The sequence below is a fragment of the Schistocerca cancellata genome, chromosome 8 (genome assembly GCF_023864275.1).
Source record: "Schistocerca cancellata isolate TAMUIC-IGC-003103 chromosome 8, iqSchCanc2.1, whole genome shotgun sequence".
NCBI classification, from domain to species: domain Eukaryota; kingdom Metazoa; phylum Arthropoda; class Insecta; order Orthoptera; family Acrididae; genus Schistocerca; species Schistocerca cancellata.
The window spans coordinates 237,995,124-238,019,133 of NC_064633.1; the positions used below are offsets into that span (position 1 = coordinate 237,995,124).

The 24,010-nt window shown below is 40.5% G+C and overlaps 1 protein-coding gene across 1 annotated transcript in view; it reads right to left on the bottom strand.

Annotated features, from left to right (window-relative positions):
• Positions 1–24,010, bottom strand: part of LOC126094830 (uncharacterized) — a 132,278-nt gene that overhangs the window by 8,175 nt on the left and 100,093 nt on the right. Inside the window, exon 3 of the mRNA XM_049909425.1 lies at positions 11,389–11,508. Coding sequence (XP_049765382.1) covers positions 11,389–11,508 — 120 coding nt within the window. The remainder of the gene's footprint in view (positions 1–11,388; positions 11,509–24,010) is intronic.

Here is a 24,010-nt window from a genome sequence, read left to right on the forward strand (position 1 = left end):
AGAAAGACGTACAAATGAGATGAGCAACGAACTCACAAAACCAATTGACGAAATTCTGTGTTTGGAGCACTTAAAGATAGTGTCTTGGTGGAGAGTAAAGGAAGCAAACATATGAATAGAACCTGAGTGCAGTGTAAGCTTCCGACTGTGACTTAACAGTGAGCAGGACCGTAGCGGCAGCAGCAGGCTGTTAAACTGCAAACAGCAGAGACTTTCGCGTCGATAATCCGAAAGCGTGCCTGAGCGCCAGTTAGACGTATCAGTGACGTTAAAAAGTGAAATGGCAGAGGTCAATGTATTAATCGCACGTTGCGTTTTCTTCTGTGTTAAATATCTGTGAAAGTTTGTGGTGAAAATAGAGAAATTTATTTATTAACATTTCGAATGCTGTCAGTGGTAACCAAAACTGGCTGTGGCTGGTGCAGATCCTCTAACCTAGGATTTTGCAAACTGTATTCTTCGTGAAGTGCTCTCAGAAAAACTATTAATACGAGTAACATGGCATATCTTTTTCGACATTTTGACGATACCATTTGCTTCTTTTTTTAATTTCACTATGTTTTCTGTGTTATTAACTACGATTTAAAATTGAAACAAACACAGAATAAAACAAGTTTTTCTCATTTTCTAAAATTTTATTAACCTTCAAAATAAACAAAGTGTTCCATCAAAGTACCAGGATTTTCAAAGTGTTCCATCACACCAAAAGTTTGGAAACTCCAGCTCTAGCATAATGGCAGGGAACGTTTCCTACCTGCAATGTATTACTTCTTAAGTTTGGGACCATGAGGAATGAATGACGAGAGAGTGGTGGGAGCTTAAACAATATGCCTGCAACAGAAATTTTACAATTAAGATATGTTGTCAGTTTTGTTTTATGGCACTGAGACGTGGACTTAAGACGCGAAATCTATTTAAAAAACGGAGTGATCCTCAGGAAGAAAAACAAACAGATGTATCAGGAAACAGCCTGGAGTGCAAGATGAATCATTACTTTCACCAAAATGACATGGAGGTGGGCAGGACATGCAGGGAGTCAAGTGGATTTGAAACGAGCCAAGGAAATATTTCGTTAGATTCCAAGAGGCAAGAAAAGGGGGGACGAAGATGATTTAATGAAAGTTTGGTAGATGAATTCAAAAACAAATAGAAACAACGTGGATGCTTAAGATTCAAGACACACTTGAAAATGTCTAGATATCTTTATACATCAGTGAATTTCAAATGCCCAGTGACGATGATGGTGATCTTGGTAGATAAAATTTATGCGTATACACAATTCAAAAATATACCCTGTCAATCCAAAAAGTTTCCAGCTCCCGTAACACATTGATTTGAATGTCGATTATGTTGTCTAACCATTGGCTCTTTATGTACTTTTCTTTTTGTGGTACTTTGGCGCTGATAAAACCAACTCTTGCCATCGGTGATGATTTTCTCCAGAACAGAATTGTCTGCATTTTGCATTTCAATCAAGTCGCCATAGGTGTAAAAGTTCGTTTTGTTTTTTTGGGAGTGAAGATGTATGGGACAGACTTAGCACGCACTTCCCCCTTCTTCGAACCATTCTGGATAATGTCTTAATTACTTTATTTAAGGATGTTGCTCTATTGCAGTATGTGACAAAACAATGTTGACACACTATATCTGCACATACATTATGTAACACTGCCTGCTCATAAGTGACTGGTTGAATACACACCTGTTGTTTATTATTTCAAGCTGCAACTGTAACTACTGTTCTAACATCACTCATACGCCAAGAATAAAACATGCCTCAAAACCTTTTGGACAGAGGGTCTAGTCTATCCCTTTCCAGACCATGGCTTGCTGAAAAGTTTCTTTTCGGTATCTTGAAACACTGAAATATCAAAGTTGTTCGTTTTACATGGTACCAACTTACCATATATATTTCGCATATGGAGGAAAACGATAAAATTCAAAATATTAAGCAATTGCTTTTATTGACATGCATCTTTGCTTGGAATAGGGACAATTATCTGTGTGAGTCACTTAATTTTCTCGTGCGCCACGTTTGGAGGACCGATATCCTCAGCTCCAGATGCATCAATGATTAACATTAGAGTTTTGTTTGGTGCATGTATCTAGTTTCCTATTTTGAACTTATTTCACTACTAATAAGGTATAAAATGTTCCAGTGGAAGGAAACCTTAGGTGCATTACAAATATCAGTTTCTATCAACAAATGACAAATGCATCAAATAACACAAATACTCTATAGATTATACTGATGTCGAAATATGGAGTCTTGTAAGCCAAAGAGCATTACCAGCCTACATTACAAATCAAAGATACATGTATATAAATAAAAATTTCCAACCTTACTGCTTAAAAATATCAACACTGGAAATATATAGACACATCATTAAATTTACTTCTTATTGTATTGGTTTGGTCATTTGAGAGCTTTTTCCACCATTAAAGTAACTAAAGAAAAGACAGCAGCAACAGTTACCTTCTGTTATGTAGCATGCTTGAGAAACTTCAAAAACAGTTCATTGTCACTATCTCATCCTTGTCGTTTAGTATGTTATGACTTTTTTTCTTGCTGTGAATAAATATTTCAAGTTCTTCATAGAGGTTCAATTTGTGGTCTTGTTAGTTAGTTGAACGTATGATGGATCAATTGCACAATAAATCAGAATGATGTGGAACAAATCACCACACATTCACATCACAAATTAACTGGTAAATATGGCTACATACTGAATATCTATGAAGTGTTTCTAATAATAGTAGTTATTATTATTATTAAATTAGTAATTCCTACCCACCACATTACACTAACTGAAAATCTTCTGTAAAATAGAAGAAATTGTCAAGGAGCAACTTTTTTGTTTTTTTCCAAACTTAACTTTGCTGCCTGCCAGGCATAATATCAAAAAATTTTTAGTTTCAGCACTGTACATCCTTATTTATGCTAAAGAAAACCTTAATGTGGAGTAAAAAATGTCATTTTTTTCTTCTGGTATCGTAAATATCTGCATCATTCTTCCTTTTGTACTGTAGTGCATTACTGACAACATACTTCATGAGCAGATAAATACACTACGAAACTGTAGTGAGGAAGCCCAACTTCTTAAACAGATGTCAGCAAGATGGTAGTGGTTGAGCACCTCATATGATACTTACAGCATGTTTTTGAGCAGTAAAGACCTTTCGTTAGATGAGCTACCTCGGAACATATGATATCATTGATTAAAAATATGCAAAACATGTCAACTTACACATTTGCCTCGCCCCCAAATTTAAAATGATTCTAAATGCAAATGTGCCCTGGACTACGATATTTCAGGAGTCTTAAAATGTGCTTTTTTCAGTTTAAATTCTTATGGATATGAATACCTAAGAATTTTAAAGTTTCCATTGCACTTATTATTCCCTCACTATGTGTTGCACTTACCACTGGTATAGTACCCGTAGATTTGCAGATTTGAATATGTTGTTCTTTTTAAAATTGAGAGCGATACCATTCGCAGAAAACCAGTCAATGGTACTTTTATGAACTTGGTTTACCATTTCTTCTGCAGCTCTATATGTATGCTTGGATTCATTATAGTACTAGGATCACCTGCAAAAACAACTAATTCTGCTTGTTGGGTATTGAACAGATGGTCATTTGTGTGGAATATAAGGAACAGTAATGGACCAAAGACTGTGCCTTGGGGAATCCCAGGCTTGATTTCTTACCAGTCAGAATAATTTCCCCACACTACATTGGCTGAATTACTAATTACAACTTTCTACATTCTTTTGCTTATGTATGACATCATCACTTGGTTGACTATATCATCAATTCCATAAAACTTTAGTTTATGTAGGAGAATATTCTGATTCACAGACAGGTCGCAGAAAATACCAAATGGGGCTGTATTGTTATTTAATACTTGTACAATTTGGCGAGTGAAAATGCAGATGGCATCCTTAGTAGAGCAACTCTTGTGAGACTCACATTGTAATTTGGTGGGGGTATTATTGTTGTTCAGTTGTTTAACAACGATATATTTCAGTCTGTCTGGAGAAACGTCTTGAGTTAGTGATGAATTGCATATATCAGGAGAGATAGGGCTTGTAATATGCAAACATTTCTTCATTATTCTATTTGAAACACCGTCAAAAACAAGAACACTGGTCTAACAGAGAATAGGACAGTATGAATTCCCTACTTCTGTGCCATTTCACAATAAATTGTTAATGTATTGAAATGATGTAATAGAAAACTTGATTTTATCAGTGGCAATAAATTATATAAAGGACTGCCACATAACCTGAAACCGAACAAAGACAAATTTCCAACTTAGGTGTCTACAAGATAAAGTACAATATGGGGATCAAACATGGATGAAGCTTCCAAACTAAATTTAAGGAACACACAAATGTAGTTAGGTACAAAACTCCCAATAAATCTGTCTCAGCTACTCACATTAACGACACAGGACATGGTTTAGATCCAAGATCACAGATAATCTAGCCTAACAATACTTCACAAACTCAGCGATGGCACCTAATTCAACCTCTGTGAAGAATTTGAAATTTTTACTCACTATAGAAAACACAGGCAGAGCTTATTGAATTCCAAAGCTGAGACAGAGGCAATGAACTTTTTTAGAAGCTTCTCAAGCATGCGAGGCGATGCAAGGTAATCTTACTGCCAACCGTTCTTTACTGACTGACTATCATGGAAACAATTCGCAGTTACTATTTTTAAGCGATACGTTTGGAAATATTTAAGCACTTTTGTAGATTCACCGGTATCTTAGACTTGCAATGTAAGTTGGTAGTGGTCTTGGACTTACAAAGAACAAATAAAAACATAATAAACAGATTTGTATAATGTTGCTTATCTTGTTTCGTGTGTGTGCCATCTATTCATGAGAATGTATACTTATATTGACCCTCGTGGTTATTTCTGCTGGAACTGCTTGTAAGTAGCTTTATTTATTGTTTAAAATTTATAGGTCTAGTACCATACTACGATAACAAGCGCAAATTAAACCTTATTTGTAGCGTAATGCAGCTCAAAAGAGACAACTGGCAACATCCAGCAAACAAAACAGTACTGTAAAACTTTAATCACCTGAAGAAGAGTGTGTTAGCCCTCGGAGCGCATCGTGAGAACAACTTAAAAGTGACTGACGCAGATAACGGTTTTAATTTATCTTTCATATCTAAGTCTATTTAGCCACGATAACTGATTAAAGGTAGGTTTCAGTTGCAACGTTCAAGAATCAATGTTTTCAGCAGAAGCGATGAGAAAAATGAATTTGACAAAGGAGCAGTTTCAACGATGGATGTATGTTGTGCAAATTTACTTTCCCAGCAAACGTCAACACTTTTAGGGCAACGCCTTTAATTGCGCTGGCACAGGCCGATAAGACAAGCAAACTGACGCAAGAAATCTCTACATGCGTCAGTCGGATAGCGCTGCTAATGGCAGAGAACTTTATCGTTGATAAGTTCGTACAGTAGTCATCTCACATAAAAGTAAACTATTTCATATTTCTTTACTTCCTGTATTCCTTTGTGCTTATATTCTTAGTTCATCTCTTTTTGCGTTTGTGTTTTTTCAGCTGTTTGGAGGCTTCTAACAACAGCTTCTCATACTAAGAAGGTGTTGCTTTTAACCCACTGGCGATTGGACTACAGGTAGAGAAGAGAGAAGTGGTTCTGAAATATGGGTTGCAAATGAATAAAGTAAATCGCACTGATCATTCGGTATCATAGCGTTCCATTCTGGAAATGCAGCAGTAGTTGTCGATAGCGAAACGAAATGTGTCTCAGACAAATATGAAAAACGCTCAAAAGAAAACAATTCATACACAACGCCATAAAGAGAAATGGAATAGTGTCATTTCAGATGAAGAACAATGTACTGATTTTAAATTGAGACCGGTAGAAACAAAATTTGTTGTTAAAACTGCACAACTTCAGCGAAGAGAAGTATTAAAATAGAATAGTACTACTTTATTATGTTCCATATCAAGGAAGAGACTCAAGTACCTTTCTACAGTTGGCTACGATGTGAAACTCTCCTTTTAAATCAACAATAATAGTAATTATGAAAGAGAGATAAGGACCCCGTACTTATGAAAAGAGCAGTGACCGTTTGGTAAAATTTTTGCATTGTAAGCATCTACCTCAGGTCATCCAAATGATGTTATTACCAGTTTTGACTTATTACCAAGTCATCATGAAATCATCTGTTTTAAACAGGAAGAGAAAGCGTATAGTAAAATTCTAGAAAAATGAATTATAAGTTAAACTAACTTCTGTACACAGCTACATTAACATCCAGTCACATAACCGAAAAATTCTGTTCGCTGGGGACACGCAGTTTTCTAGGAACGAATTTCTGTTTCTGTTTCTCGGGAACCGGCAGCCTAACTGCTTTGTGTAACGAGCGAGGATTCAAGAGCGTTAGATGCAGTCGCATGCCTTAATTTCTATGTTGATTTAAGCATTATTCACGACCTCGAAGCCCACATTCTGCTTTTCCGAGGACGCTTCCGCATGCTTGTGGCGAAATACTCGCCTCGGAGGTAGCCGGATCGAATCCTGACGCTGGAAACTATTTTTTTTTTTTTCGTAGAAGCGTCCCATGGTTTTTTTGAAACTTAAATGATCAGATAAAGCTGCAAATGCCATCGTAAATACTATGCAGGGTGTTAGGCGATATGCGCCTAGGCATCCAATATACCCTCGCGTACTTTTCTCCGATTCTAGCAACGCCAATGAAATTGTAAAGTTATCGTAGACGAACAGTAATCTTCCATCTGGGATTTACAATTATTTTGGCAACATTTTTGGGAAAACATCGATCCTGTATAAAATCAGTGAAAAACAGTCTTGATAGCGATGGTTATTTTTTTAATATGACCGGTTTGGGCCTAGGCTTAGGCCTTCTTCAGAAGATACCATCAGCTGCAGCTGACGATACGTTGAAGAGTCAGTTGATTGTTCTACGCATTGTCAACTTAAGCTGATGGTGCTGTCTGAAGATGGCCTAAGCCTAGGCCCAAACCGGTCATTTTAATAAAATAACCATCGCGATCATATTTACGTTTATGGTTCGTCAAAATTCAGGCATCTGAATGACTAACAGTGGGACTCATCCGTAGATTGCATTTGTTCCTAACAACGACCACGTTGTCTCAACAAGTACGAGCATGGTTAAATTTTCATTCCAATTACGCACTATAAGCGATGGGTCAACCTGAAATATAAATGAATTCTCTCTAGGAACGCCAGTTAATTATTGATATCAAGTCAAAGTCACTGACATTCATTCAAAAATTACAATAGTATCCTTATTGCGGAGAAGTCCGTTACCAGAGAGATGAGTTTATTAGCTCTCTCGAATTAATTAATTTACATCACAACAAATGTGTAACTGAGAACGCATAATATACAATAAATACTAAATTAGAGTCAGTGAGGTGTCCTGAATAAATCTCTTGTATTCGCAAAACTTTACACTGAATATCCTAAGCATGTTCAACAATCGCATATTGCATTTAACGACGCGCGCCATGGGGAAAGTAATAGTTAAGTCTAACAACATTCGATCTGTTCGTAATAATTACCTATACCTCATAATCTTGATATAGTTAACGTCACTGGGAATATAAAATTTCTTCAGAACTATTACTTTATGAAAATACTCGCCATTTAATCAGTAGCGACCGTGCTGTACGCATCCTCTTCACAAACTAACTTCCTCGAATTACAGTAGAGCATCAATTATCCAAAACAATCGATGATGGTGGCGGGGGGGGGGGGGGGTGCAGTCAGATACTTGATTTTTCGAATAGTGCATCATTTTAGAAAACATATTCTACCATTGTTCATAGGAATATGAAACAAGTGATGCTGTGAACTAACGAAGTATGAAATAAAAAGCTTAAATGACCATTAATATAGACCTACAGTTTAGGAAAAGAAGTACAAAAAATTTTTTTTTCCAGAATTGAGACTCTTTTTTTTCCTTTTTGCCACTAAATCCCGCATTTGTTTTAAAGACTCCATTTGGACAGCATCACATTCTTTTAGTTGTTCTCATCACTCCATAGCCGTCTTAAGGCAGTCAAACACCTGAACACTAGATGGTCCTTGTACCACATAGTTGCCGCTAGACTCTTCTGCGCCGTCGCAAGGGTCTTTATCGCCGATGACACCGACAGCTATTTCACGGTTCTTCAAATAGTCGTGTTGTTAACATCACTTCGAGTCAGTTATGAATGCTTTCAAACACTAGATTCCTTAATCAGTCCAGTCATTTTGGATACAAAGTGGTTGTTTGGTGTTTGTTCAGGCACGGTGATAGCCATATCTGGAGGAAAGACATTATTCCAAGCTTTGTATATTTTCTGAAAATTATTTCACTGTCGTTTTCATTGTTTTTATCTGTGCAAGATTACGTTGCCTAGCAGCAACTATGTGGTAAAAGGACCATCCAGTGTGAAAGTGTTTCACTGCCTTAAGACGGCTATGGGGCGATAAAATTTATAGTGATATTAGTATTCATTTCTATACCTGATATTGTTGCCTTTACAAGAACATATTCCCGAGCGAAGCTTGATCGAAAAGCATCTTTGTTCAACTGCTATATTATTTTCATACTATGGGAAATGCTAAGAACAAAGCCTTCACGTTTAATCGCCTTTGCGAACGGCAAAAACAACTGCATGATCTGTCAAAGCGAACGTTCAGATGTCAAACAGGAAGGCAGCAATGACGGCTGGCAGGGAGAGGGAAACAGGGAAACCGCTGAACTGGCTGTAGTTGGTGTCAGGAACGATGGAACCCGAGTTTATGCTTGTTCTGCGCACCTATATCACACATTTTCCGACAGCCAATAAGCGTAGAGTTCTGACCGCTCTCCTGTGATTACACTGTTGCCAAATTAGCTTTCTAAAGCTAACTCTAGTTTCTTTGTAATATCATTTACCAGGCAAACGAGTGATTTAGCTTGAGTCAAAAGTATGACTTTTTCCTCAAGCATTTCGCTTCTTTTCTAGCTTTTTTCCTTCGCTATGGGAAAGCATTAAAATCGATGTTGATGAAAGGTAAATTAGTTGCATTGAACTGAGACTTCAAAACAAACATCAATATTCTATGAAAATTCGGTATTAGACTGGTTTAAAAAGCACATCGAAGCAAACTAAAGCTTTGTTCGAGGAGAACTGGGCCCCTCAGCGTACCCACACAACACCAAAAACGTAACTACAAAACATAAACAGCTGAGTACCTTACTAGAAACGGTAGTGAAACGTAGCTGGCATCAACAAAGTACCACAGCTTCACAATAATGAAGGAAGCTGTTCCAAGCAAAGCAGACTTTGATTTATGCAGTATGTATCGAAATTCATCCGGTTCACAGTTGCAACAAACAATTTGCCAGAGACTGAACTGAGAAGAGATCCAGTGAACTTCTGTTCAATGCAGAAATTTGCTTAATGTAAAGAATGATATAATATTAAAGTGCAGATACTATGAAGTTTTTCTCGCAAGCATCTAGCAGAAAATTAGTCATATTTTTATCGTGTGGACAACAAAGTTATGTCAAGGAAACTGGCATTAACATGTTTATTTAAGAACATTTCGACTCAAAATATCGAGGTTTTAAAAATAGTCTGATATTTCACAAGCATATCATAGAAATAAAATCTCAACTGCTATATCTTCATTCGAAGTAGATATGAATCCAGAAATCATTTCTGTAATTAATGCACATTGTACACCACCAAATTTTTATTCTTTTGTGGTTCCCAGAAGCTTTACATTTTAGAATGTCTATACATTTTCCCTCTGGCTGTTAAAGCCACTAAAATGAAACGCTGTGTACGCAACTAAGAAATGATACAAAATCCCTTGGAACAGTTATTTCCTGAAGTTGTTTTAAACTGAATTACATACCGGATATGAGTGAATCTGAGTAACTTATTTTTTCCAAAGTAAAAAAGAAAATTTAATCCAAATAATATCCGCGCTGATTACTTTTTCGCTTGTCTGTGTATCAAATTTGATCGTATGGTTTTGCATAGAGGTGAAGTTATCGAACAATGTCCTTCCCTCCCCTTCTTAAATACCGTATATTAAAATTATTACAAAATTAAACCTACAAAATAATAAATCTTCTTTTATTTCAGATTTTTTCTGGCTTCTTTTGCAGACACATTCGGCTTAAATCGTTTTGCAGAGCTGGCAAAAATGGTTGTGAATGTCGCAGCCAACGGGAGCATTAAACGTGATCGTAACTGTCTATTTAGTGAATTTTTATTCCTTTTGTTGCCAGTTGTCATCAATATTGGTAGTTGGAAGTGTCAAATTCTTTACGAGCAAGTGAGAGACAGAATTTTCGGCATACAAGCTTTCTTTAACCCGCAAAGGACGTGTAGATGAATACCGCAATTGCCGCCTAGAACAGGCAGTAATGCAATCCTCGTTTGTGGCTCGACCTGCGTAAACCGCCATCGTTCGTGAATCGGACTACAGTCCAGTTTTAAATGAACAGCTAAACTTCTACATCACGCACGTAAAAATTTGAATGTGCCGACTGGAGCGGTTTCGGTTAATCGATATTTCGATTGATATGTTTTCGTGTAATCGGTGCCTTATTGCACCGGCGGAAACAAAACTTCCACCGCACCTGCTAAGCATGGGCGAACACGCTACGGTTACAAGCGTAGTTCCAGAACAGTACACTGCGTACCGTGACTCACAATTTCAGTGAATCTCTTTCCACTTCCCTGCATCGTAGCTCCAACCACCACCTGATCTTCTGCCTGACTCGAGAAGTTGGGTCTAACATATGTGGCACCAACTCACTTTAAAAAAATCACACTGCTAGAAGAACGTGAAAGTGTTTGATGACGGTGAAGATAGGAGAATTTCGATTTGCCAGAATGAAATTTTCAGCAGCTGACGGTATTGGGCTTCCGGTCATCTTTGGGCTACTGATGTTCTGTCAGATTCCCATTTCACACTCAATCGTCTGCTTGCAATAGCTGAAATCTTCACTGATGATACTCCACTTTATTTGATGTTGTACGATTTGTTACATTGATCAAATGGCCAATTTTACAATCTCGCACTGGCTTGTTAAAACTCCAGTTGCCATCAGCATTACTCATGTAGCGAGTGTTCGTGCACCGATTACAGCGTTATTCTAGATATCTCGACATTTTTCCATGACGTGGAAGCTTCTTTAAGTCACGATGCACTAACTAATGTTACCGCTTCTGTAGATTCAACATTGAGTGGGATTATACACAGTAGTGACAGTACAAATAGCAATGTAAATGCTTAAGAACATGTATCATGTCCAAATCAAGAACTAGACTAATTGTACGTGCCATGTGTACTTACGCTGATCGTTGTAGTAGTTGGCGTACTTGAGGCAGACCTGGCCCCTGGCGAGTTTGCAGGCTACTTGGGACCGCTCATAGGTGTACCACATGTACGTCAGGTTCGGCGGCGTGCGGTCAACTGAAACAACACATTAAATATGTAGTCAATACGGCAAGGAAAACAATACCATCTAAGCAAGGTTTGAAACACAGTTTAAGAGGGCTATTCGGTAACACAACTGTTGTCCAAACATGTTGATATGTTAGATTTATTAATAAAGGAAACTAATTTCAGGTAAGAGTGAATTTTTCGCTTCAACTTTATAATTTCCGTCTAGAACGCACAAGGCCCTTTTTCAATTAACTTTCGCCGCGTGGGGTAGCCGCGTGGTTTGAGGGCCTTGCCAGCGTTCGCGCAACTTCACCCCGTCGGAGGTTCGAGTCCTCCCTCGGGCATGAGTGTGTGTGTTGTCCATAGCATAAGTTAAGTTACATTAAGTAGTGTGTAGGCTTAGGGACCGATGACCTCAGCGGTTTGGTCCCATAAGACCGTACCACAAATTTCCAAATTTCAATTAACTTTGCCGGCCGGGGTTGCCGAGCGATTCCTGGCGCTACAGTCTGGAACAGCGCGACCGCTGCGGTCGCAGGTTCGAATCCTGCCTCTGGCATGGAGGTGTGTAATGTCCTTAGGTTAGTTAGGTTTAAGTAGCTTTAAGTTCTAGGGGATTGATGACCTCAGAAGTTAAGTCCCATAGTGCTCAGAGCCATTTGAACCATTTTTTTTTTTCAATTAACTTTCCACAAAATTCGGTCTCGCTTAGCTACACAAGATACTTTTTTCTTGGCAAAAAGCTTTATTTAGAACGTTATGTGTTCTATAACCAATTGTGGTCGTAGCCAAAACAAGAATACATAGAATTAACACTTCTTCAGTGATATGGACGAAAGTCCTGAACATTGTAAGTAGCTGCTTTAATTACTCGTTCGCTAAAGGTACCGACACATCTGAATTCCTACTCTCTTCAAATGGCGCAACGCAGTTCTGAAATTTTACTACAGAATTTATTATCAACAAATTCTCACATTACAATCAATGCGGTATGTAGGGTCCCAAGCAACCATTAATAAAAATGGTTCAAATGGCTCTGAGCACAATGGGACTTAACTGCTGTGGTCATCAGTCCCCTAGAACTTAGAACTACTTAAACCTAACTAACCTAAGGACATCACACACATCCATGCCCGAGGCAGGATTCGAACCTTCGACCGTAGCGGTCGCGCGGTTCCAGACTGTAGCGCCTAGAACCGCTTGGCCACTCCGGCCAGATAACCATTAATAGCTGTGTCCACACGGCCTTTCTTATAAGAGGCGTCCAAAAAGTTTCCTTTGGAAGGTTGTTCAGTCCAGAATTGGTATGCCAACCGGGCAAAATCGCTGTGAGCATAGATGCAATCGTCCCACAGAAGCACCATGCTGAAGATACTCATTTGGTAAAACACCATGTCCTGCTGCGTGAATAAGTCTGCTGCACATCCTCTCCGTCGCCATAGTTGACGTTTCCGCATTTACCGCATCACGATGGAAAGAAACGAATGCCACACTAATCCCTTACCTGCATGTCGGTGCTCATATACCCGCAATCTAGTCGCACTAGGTTGCATATATGCTGCTGCAATATCCTCAAACGAGAACTTTTTGATCGCCCCTTATAGAATGGTTAGTGTAGTAGAATGGTGTGTTTTCCGCAGAGAGAAAGATGGACAACACTGAGCGATGTCGTAAGTGTGCTGTCTCCCTCTGTGGTGAGGTACGAGGTATGTGAAAAAAGTAATGAGACTGACAACACTGCGAGCGATCTGGCAATCCTGTACTGTTCTACCTGTGAAGACCAGTGCGTTCATCCCTTCCAGATGGTCTGTCCAAGCTTCAGCTACGTGCAGCCACAACGTGATATTTCAGAGCACCATCTGTGAAACTGTGTTTTTGTTGTGTGTTACGAAAACGGAACAGCAGAATTTAGAGCTCTCAAGTTCTGTGTTGAACTTGGGTAATCCGTGAGTGTCAGCCCGGGAATAAATTGAAGATGACAATCACTCAGGGGAACTTCCAACTTTTTTTTTAAAGCAGACGAAAACGTTGCGTGCTCTTGTCATATAAATTTTGAGCGAAGTTTTGCACATTGCAGACAAGTGGATACTGCACCATGACAAAGCCCCATGTCACACAGCCACTTCCATCACGAAGTTTTTGACTGCAAAAGGCATTCCTGTCGTTCCACAGCCCTCCAACCCCTGATTAGAGTCCTTGTACCTTTTTCGTTTCCAGAAAGTCATTGTGCGACTCTGGAGATTATTGTAAAGAGTGTGACCCACATGTTGAAGATCCTCTGCTCGAACCCTTTGAGCTCTGCTACCAAGTATGGGAACAATGAGTCTGCCGGTGTACAGCTGCCGAAGGGAACTACTTTGAAAGGGGCAATTTGTTATTAAAAAAGACTTTGGTAGGCATTAAGATTTTGGTAGGTACAAAATCAGTCTCATTACTTTTCTCACACACCTCGCTCGTCCGCCGCTCGTGGTCTCGCGGTAGCGTTCTCGCTTCCCGAGCACGGGGTCCCGGGTTCGATTCCCGGCGGAGTCAGGGATTTTCACCTGCCTCGAGATGACTGGGTGTTTGTGTTGTCCTCATCATTTCATCATCATCCAGGAAAGTGGCGAAATTGGACTGAGCAAAGGTTGGGAAATTGTACGGGCGCTGATAACCACGCAGTTGAGCGCCCCACAAACCAAACATCATCATCATCTCACACACCTCGTATGTTATACTGCGGACACACTGCTTATACATTCGTCTCTCTTTCGAAATATTTATGTGGTCCCAACAAAACATTGCTGTCGCGTTTTAGTGCGTTACTTGCTTTTTTAGCTTTATGTAGTTTATAATGAATACTGTAATGACAAGAACCCCGCTGTATGCACACTAACACGAAAATCTTTGTTAAATTTTCTACTTAGGCTCAACATCTACATATACATAGACACTTCGCAAGCCGCCGTAAGATGCGTGTGGAAGTGTACCTTGTACTACGACTAGTCATTTCCTTTCCAGTTGCACTCGCAAATAGAGCGAGAGAAAAAGTCGTTCATACGAGCCCTAATTTCTCTGATCTTATCAGCATGGGTCTTACGGGCAATGTATGTCAGTAGCAGTAGATTCATTCCGCAATCAGCTTCAAATGCCGGTTTTCTAAACTTTCTTAGTAGTGTTCCTCGAAAAGAACGTCGCCTTCCCTCCAGGGATTTCTGTTTGAGTTCTCAAAACATCTTCGTAGTACTTGAGTGTTTTTCGAACCAACCGGTAGCAAAATCTAGTAGCCCGCCTCTGAAGTGCTTCCATGTCTTTCTTCAATCCGACCTGGTGCTGATCCCAAACAATCGAGCGGTACTCAAGAGTGACCCCTATATGGGGTGTCCCTTACAGATGAATTACACACGTTCCTAAAATTATCCCAATAAATCGAAGTCGACCATTGGCCTTCGCCATTACAATCCTTACATGCATGTTCCATTACACATCGCTTTGAGACATTACGCCTAGATATTTAATTGATGTGACTGTGACGCAGTACGCTACTAACGCTGTATTCGAACATTACAGTTTTTTTCTTCTATTCATCTTCATTAATTTACATTTTTTCTACATTTAGAGCTAGCTGCCACTCGTCGCAACAACTAGAAATTTTGTCCAAGTCACCTTGTATACCACAGCATCATTAGCAAACAGTCGCAGGTAGCTGATAACTCTGTCCGACGAATCATTTATATACACTGAAGAGCCAAAGAAACTGGTACACCTGCTAAATATCGCGTAGGGCCTGCGTGAGCACGCAGAAGTGCCACAAAATAACGTGGCATGTACTCGACTAACGTCTGAAGCTGTCCTGGATGGAACTGACACCATGAATCCATAAGAGTACGAGGGGTTGGAGATCTCTGCTGAACACTACGTTGCAAGGCATCCCAGATATGCTCAATAATGTTCATGTCTGTGGAGTATGGTGGCCAGTGGAAGTGTTTAGACTCAGAAAAGTGTTCCTGGAGACACTCTGTAGCAATTCTGGGCGTGTGGGGTGTCGCATTGTACTGATGGAATTGCCCAAGTCCGTTGGAATGCACAATGGACATGAATGGGTGCAGGTGATCAGACAGGATGCTTATGTAGGTGTCACATATCACAATCGTATTTAGACGTATCAGTGGTCCCATATCACTCCAACTGCACACGCCCCACACCATTACAGAGCCTGTACAAGCTTGAACAGTCCCCTGTTGACATGCAGGGTCCATGGTTCAAATGGCCCTTAGCACTATGGGACTTAACATCTGAGGACATCAGTCCCCTTGAACATAGAACTACTGAAACCTAACTAACCTAAGGACATCACACACATTCATGCCCGAGGCTGGATTCGAACTTGCGACCGTAGCAGTTGCGCGGTTCCGGACTGAAGCGCCTAGAACTGCCGGCCAGAGTCCATGGATTCATAAGGTTGTCTCCACACCCGTTCACGTCTATCCGCTCGATACAATTTAAAAAGAGACTGTACGGCCAGGGAGCGTGTTTCCAGTCATCAACAGTGCAATGTCGGTGTTAACGGACCCAGGTGAGGCGTACACGAGTGGGCCTTCGGCTCCGAAAGCCCATATCGATGATGTCTTTGAATGGTTCGCACGCTGACACTTATTAATGGCCAAACATTGAAATCTGCAGCAATTTGCGGAAGGGTTGCACTTCTGTCACGTTGAACGACTCTCTTCAGTCTTCGTTGGTCCCGTTGTTGCAGGATCTGTTTCCGGCCGCATCGATGTCGGAGATTTGATGTTTTACCGGATTCCTGATATTCACGGTATGCTCGTGAGATGGTCGTACCGGAAAATCCTCACTTAATCGCTACCTCGGAAACGCTGTGTCATATCGCTCGTGCGCCGACTATAGTACCACGTTCAAATTCTCTGAAATCTTGATAACCTGCCCTTGTAGCAGCGATAACCCATCAAACAACTGCGCAACACACTTATTGTCTTATATACGCGTTCCCGACCGCAGCGCCGTATTCTACCTGTTTACATACCTCTGCATTTGAATACGCATGCGTATACCAGCTTCTTTAGCGCTTCAGAGTATATAGAAAATAACAGCGGTTCTACCACACTTCTGTTGGTCACTCCTGACGATACCCTTGTCTCTGTTAAACACTCGCCGTTGAGGACAACGTAGTGTGTTCTATTACTTAAGAATTCTTCGAGTCATTCACATATCTGGGAACCTATTCCGTATGCTCGTACCTACGTTAACAATCTCCAGTGAGTCATCGAGTCAAGCCATTTTCGGAAATCTAGGAATATAGAATCTGCATCTTGCCCTTCATCCATGGTTTACAGGCTCTGAGGCGCAAGTTCTAGGTTTATATGGCAAAATGACGCTATTCGCTGGTGTTGACTGGTCCTTGTTCCAATGCTTCACTCCATCCCCCACCTTCTTATTTGTGCCATACTCTCTCGTTTCCACAGTGCCATAAGGACTTCATTTGGACCTTGCTTACCAGAATAAAATTGTCGGAACCCCGGAACAGGTCAGGCATAAAGCGTCGTGTCACCTGCATTGAATGTCCCACAAAGTGTCATTTAACACATTGGCAAACTTTCCACAGTAAAGTTCTCCATAGGCCGAAATTTGTCGGCCAAAAATAAGCACTCCAAAACATGGAGTACATCTGGTCTTAATAGTATGACGAACTACAACAATATCTGGAAGATAATTGCCTGCAGCTGCTGACAACTGTCTAAGGATTTGTATTTACGTGATAAGCTGTGTATTGGAGGTTCGGAGCAATTGGTTTGAAGGCGAAATGTCCATGCAGAGACGCATCTGTTCGTTGGAAAGTTGGTAACATCGAGACAGGACAAGGACTGAACTGAATTTGCTATAAACTGATGAAGCTTGTTCAGTGAAATTCTTGGCTCATTCGTCTGGAGAGAAAACAGAGGCCAGTTCAATGATGAGATGTCGGAGGAAGGGGTCAGTTTTGTGGTGTTGGCTCCTTATGCGGAGAGGCATCATGTTGCCTGCGAGTCTGGTTGTACTTATTTGATTTGCTGCTGAAATAAGAATTATTAATGTGCAGACGCACAGAAATAAGACATGGCAAGGACGTGTGCAACTTTCCAGAGATGGAGTTGGTGACGATTTCTTCATTACAGATGATATGCCCGTCCATACTGAGTTACTCTTGTGGATGAAGTTTCGCAAGTGAAGCTATAAGCTGGTCGCAATGACGAGTGGGAGATTCATGTCTACATACATTGAAGAGACGTACGCATCTTGTCAGATATCGCGTAGGATCCTCCTAGACCACAGTATAGCCCCTACTTCCAATACTCATACCAAGCCGTATCACTTGTGTTGACATCCGAAGAGCGAGGTGCAGAAACGAGGTTGGTATCTCGCAACGAAACCATAAGTAAACATAGTGTGGTATCAACAGTCGATACCACACTTGTTATGGGTTGCAGTTATCGACCGCGGTCCGTATTAGTATCGTGGAAACCGCGAGTCGCGACCAGCGCCGCTAGCAGCTCTCGTCCACTATTGCTCGGAACGTCTAGTAGCCTTCAGCTGATTGGAAGCAACCTCTAACAAGGCGCTTCGTAACGTATGGCCTAAGTTGTGCTTCAATAGTCATCTGTTTATAATTATATGTACGCAGCCAAGAAGGATCCTGTACAACCAGTTAAGTTCAATATATATTATTTTTTACCAACGACTTCTAATTATTTTAGTCGTTGCAGATCCAGACCATGCTGCCAGCACCTTATCGAATTTACTGACAAACCTGCTGAGATTTACATGTTTCTGTTCAGCATTGGCCAGCAGTCAAGATTGGCGACGACTCGTTCGTCGTCATCGGAACATAAAGTTGCTGCCTGAAGCAACGACGAATGAGAGACGTAGAAACGCCCAGAGGAGTTTCCATACGCCACCCATCAGCTACGTTTCTTAAGTCTGAGAGTAGTACCGCTCAGCCCAATCAGCAGTCATCCAAGCAAGCAGTGCGATAATTGGGTTAGGCAGAACTCTACGTAAAAGTGTGTCGTAAGTTGTACTCTGAGAGAAGAGACTAGTATCTTTTTCCGTATCAACTGATACGCTAATGGGTTCAAATGGGTCTGAGCACTATGGGACTTAGCTTCTGAGGTCATCAGTCCCCTATAACTTAGAACTGCTTAAACCTAACTAACCTAAGGACATCACACACATCCATGCCCGAGGCAGGATTCGAACCTGCGACCGTAGCGGTCGTGCGGTTCCAGACTGTAGCGCCTAGAACCGCTCGGCCACCTCGGCCGGCGATACGCTAATGTTCAATGGCAGTAATAAATACTCATTACATTCCTGTGGACATGAATTGTAACGAGGTTAAGTATTTCATCTTGTTCATGTTATAATAAAGTGATCCAATTTGTTATGTGTTGTGGTACCATTTCGGTCCCTCCACGAGTGTTATTCCGTCCGGTCCAACATCACTGCCATGTATATGTGACGTATACTGGCGACCACATCACCTATTAATTCTTTTTTGTAATCTCTTCCTTTTCGGAAAACATTATAGTTTGCTAGTTACTGATTTGCTATCGGATTGTCATTTTATTTACATGGTATTTCGATAACTTCGCTAGTTGTTTCTTTCAGGGATTGCTCGCTATTTTGACTGCAAACAAACCAAACGGGGCACGTTGTTTGCCAACCTATCGATTGTTTCCCCTGCTATCAAATAATAAAGCAGTGTCAGATAATCTAATGACAAACCAAAACTCGCTTAATAGGCACTTATCAATGAAGAGCAAGAGAGAACTGGCACGTTTTCCGAGGTGACCTAAGCAAACTGAGCCTCGTATCCCATGCTGCACTTAAAAAATACGCCCTTCTTAATTAAACTATTCACCACTCTAACCTCGATTTCCACCAGCGGTTCATATTAAATTTCTGTGAGACTGTTCTATTCTCTGAAGGCGCCGGTAGACAGTTACTTGGGTGGTGCACAGGGTGTCGCGTTCACAGTTTAAATGAAGTCCAAACTGTGAATAACACCTGAGGAAAGGCCGTGCGGTTCTAGGCGCTACAGTCTGGAGCCGAGCGACAGCTACGGTCGCAGGTTCGAATGCTGCCTCGGGCATGGATGTGTGTGATGTCCTTAGGTTAGTTAGGTTTAATTAGTTCTAAGTTCTAGGCGACTGATGACCTCAGAAGTAAGTCGCATAGTGCTCAGAGCCATTTGAACCACCTGAGGAAGACAACCAAATGTCGAAGTATCGTGAAAAGAAAACTACAAATCGGTAAAGACCCCAAACTTTGTATATCCTCTTCCAGTTTTGTTACCTATTTTTGAAAAGTGTATCTTACATTTCAAAACTATTCAAATTAAATTTTTGTGGTAGGTGTGTTCTTATATGATGGAAATAATAGTTTGTCAGGTAATTCGAACTTCCGAATCACGTTCTTTAAAGCCTGTGCTGAAAAAAGACCTCTCTGTGTTTCCTTAACATGTCGATACTCGTCAAGAAGAGCATCATTATTCCTGTTGTTTTGATAAAACAGCTTTATGAGCGAAAGCTCTGCTCACCTTGTCCAGGCCTATGTCGGCTGTCTGTAACTGTCATGCATGATGGTGCTTCTGTTTCATCCTTATGTCCCCGTACCAGTACCGGCTCCTAACGGCAACTCACGACACTTAACACTATTAACAACACAAATCTTGCATTGCACAGTATGAGCATAATTCCTACAAAGTAGCGCACCCATATGTCAAATAGTTTTCAGTCTACACTGGCTTAAGTAGCGAAGGTTTAATTATAATCCCCCTGTTTGTTTGTTTGTTTTTTTTTAAGACTAACACTAACTACTTTATTAAAATTCGATTTAGATCGCCGATTTCCAACCATGATACCAAAAATCATTGTAAAGCGCTATATCTTAGCAAATGATTATGGAATTATGGATTATGGATAACTTAACGAACAGGCCTGGATAATATAAGTGTGTGGAATAGTCGGGGGTCTAGAAGCAAAGCGTCCCTATTTCTATAATGAAGCAACCGGCTTTCATAGTGAAAGAAAAATACAGTTCCTCTCCGATAATAGTTTAAGAGTGATATTTTTCTTACAGTCAAATGTTAGTATAATTTACGTCCGTGCTTAATTTAGTCTAAATGTAGGGAAAGGAGCGAGAGCGAATGTGAACGAAGACTGTCGTGGAGCATTCTGCAGAGGCAGATCTGCAGCGGACGGTGGAGCTTACCCTAAGTTTCATTGCTGGCAATTTGTTTCGCTAAAGAATGCGAGAACTTCAGCCGGCTGCTCAAGTTTCTCTCGCTTTTTTAAGACACAGACAAATGCGACTCGCGCAGCTTTCTCTGAAGAATTCTGTCGAGCCAAGTCTGGCAGTCACGGGGTGGGTGAAGCGGTCATCAAGCGAAGCTGAGGGCGGAGGCCGTTAGGGGTGGGATGCCTGGCGTGTGTCGGTCAGAGACATATTCTGCTTCCCCTCATTTCATGGCAACGCTGATACAGGTTACGTGACTACCAGCCGTTTTACTATAAAATATTATTAAACGGTATTAAACCAGTTATTAAAAATTTGCATACAGGTTCAGCCACCCCCCACCCCTCACACACACACACACACACAGAGAGAGAGAGAGAGAGAGAGAGAGAGAGAGAGAGAGAGTGAAGAAAGAGACAACATAAAATGATTCTTGTGTGTTTTAAGTTCACTATTCACGTAGTTTGATGCCGTTCTCGTCATCTTCCTATGCTTAACTAACTTTTTTACGTCTTACGTACAGTACTACGCCCATTATCTTCGACCATCCGTTTAACTTAATCATTCTATTCTTTTCTGGCTAAAGAATTTTTCTCTTGCGATGCTACTGTTGATGAAAACCGAGGATTATAGCCGAAGATGAGCTAACAATAAACATTATGACAGAAGATATCAGCCCAACAAGTCGAGAAAATGGAAAGAAAATTGTGATAAGTTCTTAAATAATCGTCAAGACAAAACTGAGCAAGTGATACAGTTAAAATCAATAGTGCCTCGGTAATGGAGGACATTACACACAGTCAAGGATAAAAAAACAAGCAGGACTGCAATTATCGTCCAAGTATTTAACAGGAAGAGAAAAGTGCTTTTAGGGACACTGGAACCGCAACTAAGAAAAATATGTCTAGTTCTTTGTGTGATGAGTGGAGTTTCAGTTGGGGATGGGGGGGGGAGAGGGTAAGGCCTTTCATACGTAATTACGCAGGAATTTAGAAAAGAAGAGGTGGGCAACAAACTTAACGAATGTGGAAATACTCGACAAGAGGTCGTAAATTAGATAAATTTCACAGGTGAAAATAAGGGGAATGAAGAACTGACTAGACTAAGAAGATAACGCTCATCAACTGATGGTTTGGGAAAAATTTTGAGGGAAAACGGTGAAACGATTAAGAACAGGACGGAAGAAGAGAGATATACAGATTGACTATGTGAAATTGCAAATCTTTATGTAAACGTACAGAAACACAAACATATGCAATCTACTGATATCGATTTCATTTTTGACGTTCATCTGTAGTCTAGCGTTTCAATTTTAGTTAATTTTATCCTGATGCTTTCCAGAGCAGACGTTTCAGTATTCTGGGTTTTAGACTCGCTACTAAGTAAATGTCTTCATAACTTTGATATCAGTTACTAAGTCCGGTAGAGATCGTTTGATCAAGAGTACTTTTATTTCTGTACTAACCTAATTATGGTGCCTCTCTCGTTTGTCATCTACCGAAATTTTGCATCCTGGACAGATTTCTATCACTTCCTCTACAGTACGTCTGCCATTCTCCACGTTCATCAAGTTCGTTTTCTAAGTCTGTTACTCACATCACTTTCGTTTATTTTTTGTCCTTGACCAAGGAAATTGGTGAAACTCGAATTTTATATTTCGAATAACTAGCGATGAGTAATTGAGTTAGAGATGCAGTAGCTGCCACGTCGATTAGTAGCACTGCAGCAAACCCATCGAATGGAATAGCTCGGCGTGTTCTATAAGCCTGATATCAAACCTATTATTGGCTTTTAATCCAACAACAGTGTGGGCGAAACGGTAAATCTAGAAATACATGATCGGCAACGAGCACGAGAGGCATATAGTTTGGGAAAAAAGAGAATAAGTTTTGGGTTTAACGTTCCATGAACAATGTGACATAAGTTCATGTTGGGGTAGAAAAACAGCTATTTTCTTTTCATAGGAACCATCCAAGCATTTCTCATCAATTCGAGCTTGGACAAGTACTGTGTTCCCCAAGGCCACCACCGTTCCAGAGGCCAATCTTGGGTAATTCGAACAGACTAATACTGTATTGTCACCATACAGATCACCTGCTGTGACCGACGAAGATTGTCCGAATGGGGCCGCTGTTATCGCATGGACTGGTTATAAACTGTAGGGCGTTTTAAATGTTAACAGACACTCTAGATGTCTGAAGGAGTGTGAGAATTTTATTAACTAGTACAGGTTAAGGATGGCTGATGGAAAGTGGATCGGGTCACACATCATTCAAATGTTTGGAGGGAACGGCGAAACTTGGGAAGAATGGAGGTCAATCCAAAAACTGGGCATATCAAAATGACGTAGATGAGGGTCTTGTAAGTGCTGATGACGGTCGTGAAATTTAGACCCTGTGAATTGTTATTCTTGGAATTCGTATTTTTGGATGGTTGGGACCAGCTACCCAGTCATGTAATTCCCATAATTTTTAATTGGGTTTTTACATTCACGGTGGAGCGGTATCACTAGCTACATCGGGAGTTTTTATAGAGATTTAGTTATCGGGACTTCTGTGATGGAAACGATGGTCAGAAGAAAGCGTAATATTAGGATTTAAAGTCTCGTTGACTACGTCATTAGAGGTGGAGCATAGTCTTGAATGTATCAAGAATGGGGATGGAAATCGGCTGCGCCCTTGCAAAGGAGCCATCCCGAAGCTTTGCTTCAATAATTTAGGGAAATCAGAGAAAATCTAAATCTGGATGCTTCTGCGAGTATTTGAACCACTGTCTTTCCGAATACGAATCTATTGTCTGACCACAGCGACACTTCGCTCGGTGCGGTGGGATGGATTGTACTGGAGTAAGTGTAACAATCCTCTTTCCCTCAGTCTAGTTTTGCAATGTCACGAAAACATGGCTTTACTATCACTCATACGACGTATGCCCTTGCGACACAGGTAATTCCTCTGTTGGCGAGAAACTAGTAATCATCAGTCCCTCAACCTATTCTCCAGACTATTAAGTCTGTGAAATAGTCAGCCTAGCATTGACCCATGAGACAACACTGTCACTGCATTCACAAACCGATCAGTTCCAAGATCCAACCTCTAGATTAGAAACATCTGATGGTAACGCCGTCCCTTTAACCTTCATCTGGCTCTTTTCAGTGTCCTCGACAACTTCAGCGTAGAAAATGGCTATTAAAAGACATGAAAGACGTAAATTCACACGGAAATTAATCACTTTAATTATCTAAGGAAACAATCTTTGGGGC